Source organism: Tupaia chinensis, unplaced genomic scaffold, assembly GCF_000334495.1.
Source record: "Tupaia chinensis unplaced genomic scaffold, TupChi_1.0 Scaffold144952_1, whole genome shotgun sequence".
Lineage (NCBI taxonomy): Eukaryota > Metazoa > Chordata > Mammalia > Scandentia > Tupaiidae > Tupaia > Tupaia belangeri.
The window spans coordinates 505,412-518,645 of NW_006204812.1; the positions used below are offsets into that span (position 1 = coordinate 505,412).

Genomic DNA, 13,234 nt, shown 5'->3' on the forward strand with positions numbered 1-13,234 from the left:
GGGATCTTAGGCACGCATGCACACGTACCCGGTGTGAGTTTTAAGCCACCGGGTCCAGGACGCAAACCACGGTCGACTACGTGGGAGTCCAGCGACATAGCCATTACGCTAACTGCTGGTTCCCAAGTCTGCTTAGTTTTGAGACGTGAAGGAATTTTGCCAGTATTTATATATTCATGTAACCTGTTACATATAAGCCTAAATTAAACCAGTCTCTAGTAGGCTTTGAGATGGCATTTTCCATCTTTGTAGAAAGATGAGCATCACTAATGAATTATGAATTATATCCTTAGAAAGGATAAATAATGATAGCATGTACTGAGCTGAAATTACTATCAAAATATTAAAACAAACAAACAACAAACAAACAATAACAGTTTAACCACAAACCAATCTTACTTAAATCAGGATGGTCCAAGAAAAATACCCTGTCAGCCATTCATGATCTGAGTTCTGGTGCAGAAGATCAATTAAAATATAGTACACGTAAAAAAGGTGAGACATTTCTGTTTTGTCATAAATGAGGCAGTGCCCACCTATTACTTATTAGTAGCTTCTTAAAGATAAGCTATCAACTCTGCTCTTTCAGACAGAGATAGCACCCCCAATAGAGTCTCAGCAGAACAGTTCACCCCAGCTTCAGTCAGCCATGGATCGTGGACACACACATGCCCAGTATACCCAGGGAGGTGTCCGGATGTGAACCTGGAATCATTCCCTGTTCATATTTTACCACTGCATCACTGTCTGGCCTCCCTGTCCCCCATCGTTCTAGGACAGTGTCTCACTGTATAGCAGTCCTTCTGGCTCAGCTGCCCAGCTATGACTGCCCTCATGAAAGGGCCTCGCTGTGTTGTCCAGGCCTGCCTAGAGCTTGCGAACCTGCCGTCTCATTCTCCTTGCATCACAGGAATTGCCGGTGAATGCCTCTGTGCCTAGGCTTTAGGTTCTATGGGGAATTGAATCTCATCCTGGTCCCTGAATATGACCCCAGCCTGTAGCGTACAGTGTGTGCCACTGTGACTGGGCCTAAATCGATCCTCTTGTTATTAACTGTTTGTCCATCTATTCTCTATTCCTTTTTTTTTTATTGTTCTGACTTATTTTGGATTAGTTGAATGTGTTTTATAATTCTGTTTATTTCTTTTGCTGGCTTATTAGTCATTACTGTTGATGATTTTCATGATAACTTTGGGGTTTATAATACATGTCTTCAATGGATAATTATCTATTTTCAAGTGATTATACAGGTTTCACACATAGTATAAAGTCTTTTCTTTTTTTTTTTTTTAGGAGAGGTTTTCACTATAGGGCGCGTGCGCTCGCCAGACAGAGAGAGAGCGACATAGAGACAGAAAGCGAGAAATCACCCCCCAGCGGGGATGGTCACTCCACAGTCCCTTCTCCTCCATTCTCCTGTCGGGATCTTGGGCACGCACGCCCATGCGCCCGGTGTGAGTTTTAAGCCACCGGGTCCGGGACGTGAACCGCGGTCGACTACGTGGGAGTCCAGCGACATAGCCATTACGCTAACTGCTGGTTCCCCATAGTATGAAATCTTAAAATAGTGTACTTGTGGGCCAACAGGTAGGGTAGTGTTTAAAGCACTGGACTCCCATGTGGCCTATCCTGTTTCGAGTTCCAGACCTGGCGGCCTCTAAGTCACACCAGGTGCAAGTGTATGCATGCCCAAAAATTCCGAGAGGAGAGTGGGGGAGAAGGGATTGTGGCGTGGCAGTCTGTCCTCCGGGTGCAGCGGGGGCGGGGGGGAGGTGTGGAGGAATGATTTCTCTCTCTCTTTGTCTCTTTTTTTCGGCAAGCACATGCACCCTATAGTAAAAATATCTAAAAGATATGTGTATGTGTATATGTATGTACATTTATATAGTGTACTTGCATTTTTCTTCTGCTGATGTTTGTATTGCTGCCATACATTCATTTTTCCATGTTTCATATGTTTAAAGAGATGTAAACGAATATAGAAAATCTTAAATATTTGTACACATAGGTACTATTTTGGTACTCTGCTCTCTTGTAGATATCCATATCTCCATGTGTTATGATTTTCTTTATGCTTACATTTTGTATAGTGTGGGTCTTCAAATGATAAAAAGTTTTTAGCTTTTCCACATCTGAGAATGCTTTTATTTAAACCTGAAAAACAGAACCATACCACAGGGCTTGGTGGTACAGCAGGAAAGTGTGACGCTCCACGAGGCAGACCCCATGGAGGTTTCCAGGTCTGTGTCCGGAGACGTGATGAGGCACACATGTACCCTTGATCCTGGGCTGGCTGGAAGTGCATCTGGAGGCCAGACACCTGTCATGGGTACTAGGGATTTTGGGCACACACACACACACGCCCAGTGTGAGTTTAAGTCACCTGATTGAGGACTCAAACTGTGGTCGACCATGTGGGAGTCTAGTGATGTAACCATTATGCCATCTGCTGGTCCGTCAATGATTTCTAAGGTAATTCTACTGAGTAGTACAACTGTCATTATGCATTCATTTCACAACATTGTTTCCCCAATGAGAGCCAGCATGGCCATATCCAGTCAGTCCCTGGTCCTACACCCAACCCCAGCCAAGCACTGATCTCTAATGTCTCTCTACGAATTTGCTTTCATAGCTATTTTTTTATAAATAGAATCAGAATATGTGGTCTCTTGTGTCTCGCTTCTTTCCCTGGGTCTGACGGTTCTGAGGAGCATTGATGATGTAGTATGTGTCAGTATTGTATTCCTTTTTATTCCTGAACTGTAATCTGCTGTATGGATCTATCACACATTGGTTAGACAGGTTGTTTCCAGTTGGGACTGTCAGGACTGATGCGTCTATGAACATTCACATGCAGGTCTTCTGTGTGATGTATGTTTTCATCTCTCTTGGGTAAATACCAAGTAATAGAATTGCTGAGCAAGGGTGGTAGTTTTATGTTTAAGTTTTTCAGAAACAGCCTTTGTTTTTGAAGAATATTTTCCCTAGGTATAGGACTGGAAGTTGATACTTTCTCCTTTCAGTACTTTGAAGATGTTGGCTGTTTCTTATTTGTATTGTTTCGGTAACAAATTCTATCCTTAGTATTTTTGTTTTCTTGTATGTACAAGATACTGGATGGTCGGAAAAATCATGACACATCTTTTGCATAGAAAAACAGAAAAAATATGTCACGACTTTTCCAACAACCCACTATATCCTTTCTTTCCCTGCTATTAATGTTCCATTTTGTTTTCCCTCCTTCTAAGCTAGTTTTGTGGAGTTTATTTAATAATGTGCCTTAGTAAAGTTTTCTTCTTTTTTTCTCTATCTTTGATTGTGCTTCTTGGATATTTGAGTTTTAGTTGCCATTGAACTTACAAAAATCATCAGCCATTATTTCTTTACTGTCTCTTCTGTCCCTGTACCTTGGTCTTTTCTTTTGGGCCTTTAATTGCACCTATGTCTAGTTGCTGGATGTTGCCCCACAGTTCACTGATATTTTGTTAGTTTCGTTTAAACTGTCTTTCATTTCAAATAGTTTCTATTACTGTGTCTTTTTGTCCAGTAGTCTTTTTCTTATGCAATGTCTAGTTTGTCCTTAATTTCATTCTTTATATTTTTTGTCTTATATATTTTTGTTTTCATCAGTATGTGGAGCTTCAGCATCTGGAATATGGTTATAATAACAACTTTATTCTTGTCTGCTAATTGGAATATTTTAGTTCTGGGACCAGCAGTTGGGGTAATGGCTATGTTGCTGGACTCCCATGTAGCCGACCGTGATTCAAGTCCTGAACCTGGTGGCTTAAACTCACACCAGGTGCGTGTGTGTGCGTGCCCAAGATCCCAAGAGGAGAATGGAAGAGAAGGGATTGTGGCGTGGCCATCCCCGCTGGGGGGTGATTTTTGCTTTCTGTCTCTCTGTCTCTTGTCTTTCTGGTGAGTGCACACGCCCTATAGCAAGAACCTCTCTAAAGGGAAAACCAAATAAGAGTATTTTAGTTCTGGCTTGGTTTGGTTGATTTTTTTTCTCATTATAAACTGTATTTTCTCACTTCTTGCATTCCTGTAAATATAAATTTGATGCTAGATTCTACCTTTGAATGGCCAGAGTGACTCCATTTTGTTAAACCTACCTTGCTGAGAAGGGCACCATTTCAAAGAGGCTAGCCGATCATGTAGGAGAAGGTCATAAGAGGATCACCCCACCAGGGCTGGCCAATGATAAGAAACAAAGGAAATACCAGACCGGAAGTAACTTTCTTGCCAATCAGTAAAAGACAACTATGTTACTTGAATCAAATCTACAGCCAATGTGTAGCCGCCTGAGTGCATTCCTCAGCACCCTCCCCCACCTCCCCCACTAACAGCCAAATAAAAACCCAGCCCAACTAACACCGGGACTCTCAACTCTGACTTGCCCGGCTGGTAAGATTGAGAGTCCTGCCTCTAACCGAATACAAGCTACCCTTGTGTGTTTACATTGGAATCGGCTCCTTGGTGGTCTCTTAGGAATTTTGTGACCAGGGCAAACCACCTTTATCTTGTTGAGTTCTAGATGTATTACTACAAATAAATGTTTTTGAGATTTCTCTACCACCCCCTGCATTAGGACACATTGTTAGCATACTTTAAAATGGTTCAATTATTTAGAATCTAGCTCTTTTAAAACATTTTTTATTTCGAGAGAGTTTTTACTCTCCCCAGAGAGAGAGACAGTGAGTAAATACCCTCCAGGGGGATGGCCATGTGCAATCCCTTCTGTTTTCCTCCTGGGATTTTGGATACGCACATATATGCACCTGGTGTGTTTTTCAGGCTCCTGGTTTCACGGACTCAAACTGCGTGGTCAGCCACATGGAATACAGTTGCCTTAACTGACAGGTCACTGGCTGGTCCTGGAATCTAACTTTTTTTTTTTTTTTTTTTAAAGGTTTTTGCCATTTAAAGGTTTTTGCCATTGGGCACATGTGCTTGCCAGAGAGAGACATATATAAACAGAAAGAGGGAAAGTGAGACACACACACACACCTGCTGCCAGGGGAATGGCCACTTTGCAGTCTCTTCTTGGGATTTTGGCCTTACACACATACATACCCGGCATGACTTTTTAAACATCCAGGTCCAGGGCTTGAACCACAGTTGCCATGTTGGAGTGCAACTTCTTAATCACTACAGCACTTGCTGGGCCCTGGAATCTAGCTTTTAAGATAAGCATATTATATAGATCTGAAGTAGTACTCAGCCTAGGGATAATAGTAATAATACTTTTTTTTTTTTTTTTTTTTTAAGAAGTACTTTTGGTCTGGCAGGTGGCATGGTGGTTAAGGGCACTGGACTCCCACATGGTCGACCACTGTTTGAGTCCCAGACCTGGTGGTTTGCTTTCTCACTTTCTCTCCCTATCTCTCTCTCTCTCTGTCCCTCTGGTCAAATTGAAAATAAATAAATAAAGTTATTTCTAGTTTTTTTTAAAGAATTATTTTATTTATCTTTATCTGTTTATTTACTTATTTTAAAAAATTTGACCAAAGAGAGACAGAGTGAGAAAGAAAGAGAGAAAGTGAGAAAGAATTTGCCAGGTCCAGGACTCATACCATGGTTGACCATTTGGGAGTTCAGCACTCTTAACTACCACACCTACCTGCCAGCCTCCAAAAGAATTCCTTTAAAAAAAAAGAAAAAGAATTATTTTATTTAACTTTATTTTAAATTTGACCTGGTGGGGGGGGAAGAGAGAGAGAGAGAGAGAGAGAGAGAGAGAGAGGAAGAAAGCGAGCAAGCAAGCCACCAGGTTGGGGACTTGAACCATGGTTGGTCATGTGGAAATCCAGTGCCCTTAACCACCATGCCACCTGCTGGCCCCAGCCTAAGGATAATTACTCCCCCTGTCTGATGTAGTATCCTTGGTATAGTCACAGGCAGTGAACGTGAGCTGGTAGGAATTGACTCTTGCTCTCTGTAAGTGTAGAGTGGTACAAGTCCTTCTGGGTATTCTCTGACTCCCACCAAGCCTTATTTTTACTTTTATTGAATGCATATGTTGATTGATACTTAGCTGAAGATGTGAGGGGTCCTATGCATTTTTCTGTTTGTGTAACAGTTGCCTCTTTGGTACTTTTTACTATGAACTCTAGTCATTTTTGTCTCTTCCACTTAGGGTGTCAGCTGGTCCCTGCCAGGATTCTGCTCCCTGGTATTGCAGCCTAGAAGTAGGAAGTCATTATTGGATTGTCTCCAAGCTTTGTAATTAGCATGGTAGTATATTGCTTAATGAAGGGATATATTTCAAGAAATGCATTGTTAAGCAGTTTTGTCATTGTGCGAGCATCAGAGAATGCACTTATACCAACCTCACAGTCTTATGGAGCCACTGTTTTAGATGTGGTATGTTGCCAACCAGAATGTCATATGGCACATCATTGGTTTTTCTCTTGCTGCTTTCAATATTTGCTCTGATCTGGCTTTTAGTAGTGTAACTATGATGTGGCTCACTGTGACTTCATGTTTATTCCGATAGGTGTTTTGTCATTTTGTATCTGTAAATTTATCTTTTATCAATCTTTTCGTCTTGCCTTTACTTTTGATAATTTTTTTGGGGGGGGAGGGAGAGATTTTTGCTTTAGGGCGCGTGTGCTTGCTGGAGGGACAGAGACAAAGTGAGAAATCACCCCCCAGGGGAGATGGCCATGCTGCAGTCTCTTCCTCTCCATTATCCTCTCGGGATTTTGGGCACACATGCGAAAAAGAGAAAGAGGGAGAGTGAGAAAGCAAGCCGCCAGTGTTGGGACTTGAACTTCAGTCAGCCATGTAGGAGTCTTAGCACCTCAGTCAGCTCACCACCTGCTGGCCCAAGTATGCTTTATTTTATGTCACCCAAATTAAACACAACTTCAAAATCTAGTTTATCTTACTGTTAGGCTGACTTGATTTTCTTTTCTCTTGAGAGTGTTTTCTTTTTCTTTTTTTTTTTTTGGTTCAACTTATTGGATACTTTTGGATTGTATTCTGGATATTATTTTTGTCAGTTTGTGGAGACTGAATTCTATTATTGTTTCATGTATTACTCAACTTTGATGTTAGAAAAATTTTTTGGCTATAACATAAAAATAATAGTAATAATAATAAATAAAATAAATAATTAAAAAAATAAGCCATACATGAAAGGGCACATGTTGTATGACTCGATTTAGACGAAACATGCAAAACAGTTTAAATCCATTCAGTGGGATAAAATTATATCAAATAAATAGTAATAGTAATCTGGTTTTATTACATTAATATTAGACAAATAGAACATTAGTCAGAAAGCATTATCAGTAAGGAATAACTGGGGACAACAGGTGGCAGCGTGAAGGTTAAGGTGGCTGGATCCCACATGGCTGACTGAACAGTTTGAGTCCTAGACTCAGCAGCTTAAAAATCATGCTGGGTGCATGTGTGTGCATGCCCCAAATCCCAAGAGAATGGAGGAGAAAGGATTGTGGCATGGCCATCCCCCTAGGGGTGATTTCTCACTCCCTCTCTGCCTTTTTTTTTTCTCCATGGATGAACATGCCTTATGACAAATTAAACAAAGAAAGAGAGGAAGGAAGGAAGGAGGGAGGGAGGAAAGAAGGAAGGGAGGGAGGAATAGAAGGAAGGAAGGAAGGAGAAACAAAAAGAAAAGAATAATAAAATATCTCATCTACAAATGTACACTGGGAATCTAGCATTTTGGTTCCATTTATAGATTTTGGAAACAAAGCCAGAACAGTGTGTTTTGGAGAGAAAAAATTTCTTTAACACGTTGAACATATTGGAGAAGCTATTTCAAGTAGATGTTAACTGTGAGAGTAAAAGAATAGAAATGGGAACAGTTGGGAAACACTAGGAAGAACATTGTTACTAGAAACTATGGTTTCTGTTATAATTAGACATGGAACATTTTTATTCAGAAATGTTTAAGTTAGAGTTTAAAAAATACTCTAAAATGTGCACAAAATAATTTTGAGTTGAACTTAAAATGGTAGCCATTTTAAAGAAATTGTCTCAAAGTGTTAGTGTATCGCAGATGTAATCAGATAAAACCTCGAAGTATCATATACATACCTAGACAGGAAAAACCCCACAAGACTACTATCTGTTAAAAACAGACTATTTTTTTTCTTTTTTAAAAACAATTTTATTAAATATAATTCAAAGCTGTGCAGTCCACTCATTTAAACTCTGTAGTTCAGTGGCTTACAGTATATTTACAGAGTTGTACAATCATCACAATTAATTTAGAGCATTTCATCACCTCAAAACTTTGCACCCTTTAATCATCGCTCCTAGCCACCATCTTTCCTCTCAGTTCCTAGGCAACCAGTACTATTTTCTGTTATACAGATTTGCCTATTGTGGATATTTTTATATATTAATACATGGACCCATATGCTTTGTGGCCTTTATTGTCGGCTTCTTTCAACTAACAGTGTATGTATATTGCGTTATCTATCAGAACTTCATTTGTTTTTATTAAGGAATAATAGTTCATCATATGGCTATACCACATTTAATTTAATTCATTCATTAATTAGTGGACATTTGGGTTGCTTTCACTTTTTGATTGTTAGGAATACTGCTGCTCTGAACATTCCATGTGTAAGATTTTTGTGGACATTGTTGGATCATATAGTAACTATATCTACTATTGGGCTGTTGGAAAAGTCATGAGATATTTTCCTGTTTATCTATGTAAAAAAATGTGTCATGACTTTACAACAACCCAGTAGTTGGAGGAACTGCCAGAGTCTTCTCAAAAGAGGTACACCATTTTATGTTCCCACCTCACTAACCCTTGTTATGACCTGTCCAATTATAATCTTCCCAGTGGGTTTAAAGTAGCATTTCATTTGGGTTGACTTGCATATGCCTAATGACTAATAATGTATCCTTTGTATTTTGTTTTGGAGAATTATTTAAATTTTTTGCTTATTTAAAAATAGGGTTGATTGGGACCAGGAGGTGGCATAATGGCTATGTCACTGGACTCCATGTAGTCGACTGCGGTTCGTGTCCCGGACCTGGTGACTTAAACTCATGCCAGGCGCGTGTGCGTGCGTGCCCAAGATCCCAAGAGGAGAATGGAGGAGAAGGGATTGTGGCGTGGCCATCCCCCCTGGGGGGTGATTTCTCACTTTCTGTCTGTCTCTGTCTTTCTGGTGAGCGCATGCACCCTATAGCAAAAACCTCTCCAAAAAATAAATAAATTAAAAAAATTATATGGTTGGTTGTCTTTGCATTGTTCTGTTGAAATAGTTAATTATACATTTTGGACCCTGGATTTTTATCAAATACATGATTTGAAAATATTTTCTCCTTTTTCGCCAGACAGAGAGAGACATAGAGACAGAAAGCCAGAAATCACCCCCCAGGAAGGATGGTCACGCCGCAATCCCTTCTCCATTCTCCTCTCGGGATCTTGGGCACGCACGCACACGCGCCCGGCGTGAGTTTCAAGCCACCAGATCTGGGATGCGAACCACGGTCGACTACGTGGGAATCCAGCGACATAGCCATTACGCTAACTGCTGGTTCCCAATAGTCTTTTTACATTCTTGAAAGTGTCTTTTGAAACCACGTTTTTTTTTTAATTGCCAGAGGGCACATGCACTTGAGAGTGAGAGCAAGTAGGTGAGATGGTGCCCTACGCAGCGGGGCATGCTCATGCAGCAGTCTCCTTCCTCCATTCTTCCATCCCATCAGGATTTTGAGCACACATGCACACACGCCTGGCATGCTTTTTAAGCTTCTGGGTATAGGATTTGAACTGTGGTCCTCCAAGTGGGATCTATCAATAGTTCCTCATGCAAAGGGCTTAACTGCTACACTAACGGGCCAGCTTTGAAGCAGAGACATTTCAATGAGATGAAGTCCATTTTGTCTTTTCTTTCTTTCTCTCTTCCTTTCTTTGGTGCTATGCTTTAGGTATCTTTTTTTTTTTTTTTTCAGTACTTTTGAGAATAATTTCTGTAATTCACTTGCTCTTGGATTAAATATTTGCTACAATAATTGGCATTTAGAACTGACAAAATTATTGTAAGCAGCAGTATTGATAATTTTTTCTTGTTTTGATTTTTAATTTTGCCTAAAAATTTTTTTACAGCTCTATAGTGTCAACCCTCCTTGCTCTTATGGATGGATTAGATAACAGGGGTGAAATTGTTGTTATTGGTGCTACAAATAGACTTGATTCTATAGATCCTGCACTCAGGAGACCTGGTCGTTTTGACAGAGAATTCCTTTTCAACTTACCTGATCAAAAGGTAAGAGTTCGTGTTTTTACAGTGGGTGATATAAATAAATAAATGAATAAATAAATTTGATTATAAAATTTATATATATTCTGGGGTTGATTTGTGTGTCTGTGTGTGGCTTTTCATTGCCCATTTTTGGTGCTTATGAGATATCTTACATTCTTTTTCTTTTAATAACTATGAGAAAATTTAAAATTTTTAGAAAATAAGACAAAAACTCTCGACTAGGTTACTGTAGATGACTTATTTGCTAATTTTCTTAGTTTTCTTATATTATCTTATATGGCAGGTTATATATATCTGGTTAGCCAGAGTGCCTTTGCTCCCATAGAAATAATGCTTTTGTAATGTCTTGGTAGGTTTATGAATAAGGATACACCACCCAAAATTTTGTAAAACTCATTGTAAAGTCATATTTAATTAAAAACAGCAAATGGTATTTAATATGGTATAAAAATTTTGAAAGACTATATTATTAAGGCAGGGCAATGTGGGACCAGCAGATGGTATAATGGTTTCATCGCTGGACTTCCCTATGGCAGATCACAGTTTGAGTGCCCAACTCAGTGGCTTCAAACTCATACTGGGCGCATGTGCATATGTGCCCATAATCCTGAGAGAAAGGTGAAGAAGAAGGGATTGAGACGAGGCCTTCACCCTGGGGTGGCGGGGGGTGATTTCTTGCTTTCTGTCTAGTGCTGTCTTCCTGTTGAGTGCATGCACCCTATAGCAGAAATCTCCTAAAAAGAAAAAAGACAGTGCATTGCAGAGTCATTATTTATGTAAAATTTTATTTAACATTAAAAAAGACAGTGCTATTTATAGTCATTATTTATGTAAAATTTTATTTAACATACGAACTTTTTTCCTAATTCTTTTGAAAATCTTGGTTTGATTAGTTTAATCTTTGGCTTTTAATTGGGAACTCAAATTTGAGAGGGAGAGATGTATGCAGGGGAAATACTGTATGTAAACATATATTGTTGAGTGACTTTTTAGCTTGAATCTTTATGTGAAATACCTGGTTTAACATAGATGTGAAAGTCTTAGTGATTAGGATTGTGTAAAAACTAATAGAGAAACAGAGAAACAGGCAGTGGCTCCTAGTATAGAACAGTTGATCACTCTATTGACATTAGTCTGCACAGCCACCAGTGGGTGGTCCATCTATTTGACAAGCTTGCAGTTGCACTAGGTGCACTTAGCTTAGTCATGACAGGAAACAGCATGGTCAGTCTCATTTTCATTGTTCAGGTGCAGCTTTTAGGAACGTACCAGTGCATAGAGATGTGTTTAGTTGTTGGGGAAGAGCCAATATGGGTGTATTCCACTTCTGTATAGGGAGCATCAGTTTTCTTATCTGGGATGTCTAGCAGCAGTCCCAGTCTAGCTTTTAGGCATTACCGGCGCACAGTGAATGCAGCAGTGTTCATTTCAGCACAGGAAAGCCATCTCCTTCTCTTGCCAGTTGTCTCTGTATTGCCCCGCGGAGTAGGCTTCAGGGTCTGTGCCACTCCTAGCCCTCTCAGTCCGGGCACAGACCACAGTAAACAAGCTCTAGTGTGGCACTGCCTGGTAGAGTGCTTTGTGACAGTGAAAGTGTCTTACATCTACATTATCCATTGAGTACTGCCCAGTGTGGTAGCCACTGGGCACTTAAAATATGGCTAGTATGACTAAGGTACTGCATTTCTGCATTTGATTTAATCTTAGTTAATTTAAACTTAACATAGCATGTGGCTAGAGTCTTAACCATATTGTATAGTATGGATCTAATAGGTTTTTGTATTAATTGTTATGAGTGATCAGTTTCTCAGGCCTGGGTCTGTGAAAAAGAATTATGCTACTTACCTTTTCTCCTAAGATAGTATTTTAAGGTTTTAAGACTAGATGAGATTATCCATTCTCCTGCTTTACAGAGCAGTCTGTAAGGTAAGAGGAAAACTAGAAGCTGTGCATCACTGAGGTGGGTGTGATTAACTGTGTTGCACCAGGCAAGGACAAATTTGCTGCTATCTTTAGCAGTCTTAGGTCATGATGAACCTCATGAGAACAGTTTCAGTTCCCTTAGTTCTCTTAGTGGGTACAAAAGTTTGACTGGAGTGGAGTTAATTCAAGAGACAATCGAAGGAGGGCATTGGAAACAGCGCAAATAGGCAAGTTTTAAAAATAGTTTTCCTGCGGGAGAAGCAAAGAATTGAGGTGTAAGATGTTGGAGGAAGTCAAGACAAAAGAATGTGTAGTGTTATTTTATTTTTTGAGAGGTTTTTGTTCGTTTCCTTCTCCTCCATTCTCCTCTTGGGATTTTGGGCATGCACTCATGCACATACATGTGCCTGGCATGATTTTCCAGCCACCAGGTCCAGGATTCAAACTACAGTTCAACCATGTGGGAGTCCAGCGCCTTAACTACTATGCCACCTGGTGGCTCAGTGTGTTGCTATTTTTTAAATGGGAGAAATACCCAATGGAGAAGGAAATTTTCTGATGAAATTGAAAGGTATACTTAATAGCCAACTGGGGATAGAACTTAGTGTACAAGGGTGACTTTAGATATGAACTGGTTAGTCCTCTCTGATAATAGGGGAAAAGACAGAATGTTGTGGGTGCATATTCTGATAGGTGGATAGATTGGTGAAGGAAGCTGGTGGAAGTGTTTTCCTGATTGCCTCAATTTTCTCAGTGAATTAAGATGTTTTTGGCTGGGACCAGCAGATGGCATAATGGTTCTACATCGCTGGATTCCCATGTAGTCGACTGCGGTTCGAGTTCCAGACCCGGTGGCTTAAACTCACGCCGAGCGCATGTGTGTGCGTGCCCAAGACCCCAAGAGGAGAATGGAGAAGAGATTGTGGCGTGGCCATCCCCATGGGGAATGATTTCTCGCTTTTTGGCGAGCTCACATGCCCTATAGCAAAAAAAACCCCCAAAAACGCAAAACCCTCTCCAAAAAAAAAAAAAAAAAAAAAAAA

The 13,234-nt window shown here is 40.1% G+C and overlaps 1 protein-coding gene across 1 annotated transcript in view; it reads left to right on the forward strand.

The window, feature by feature from the left end:
* ATAD2B (ATPase family AAA domain containing 2B) overlaps window positions 1-13,234 on the forward strand; it is a gene marked incomplete at its 5' end in the record, with an annotated part of 152,389 nt that overhangs the window by 45,964 nt on the left and 93,191 nt on the right. Inside the window, one exon of the mRNA XM_014583869.2 lies at window positions 10,112-10,271. Within this exon, the coding sequence (XP_014439355.1) occupies window positions 10,112-10,271 (160 nt within the window). The remainder of the gene's footprint in view (window positions 1-10,111; window positions 10,272-13,234) is intronic.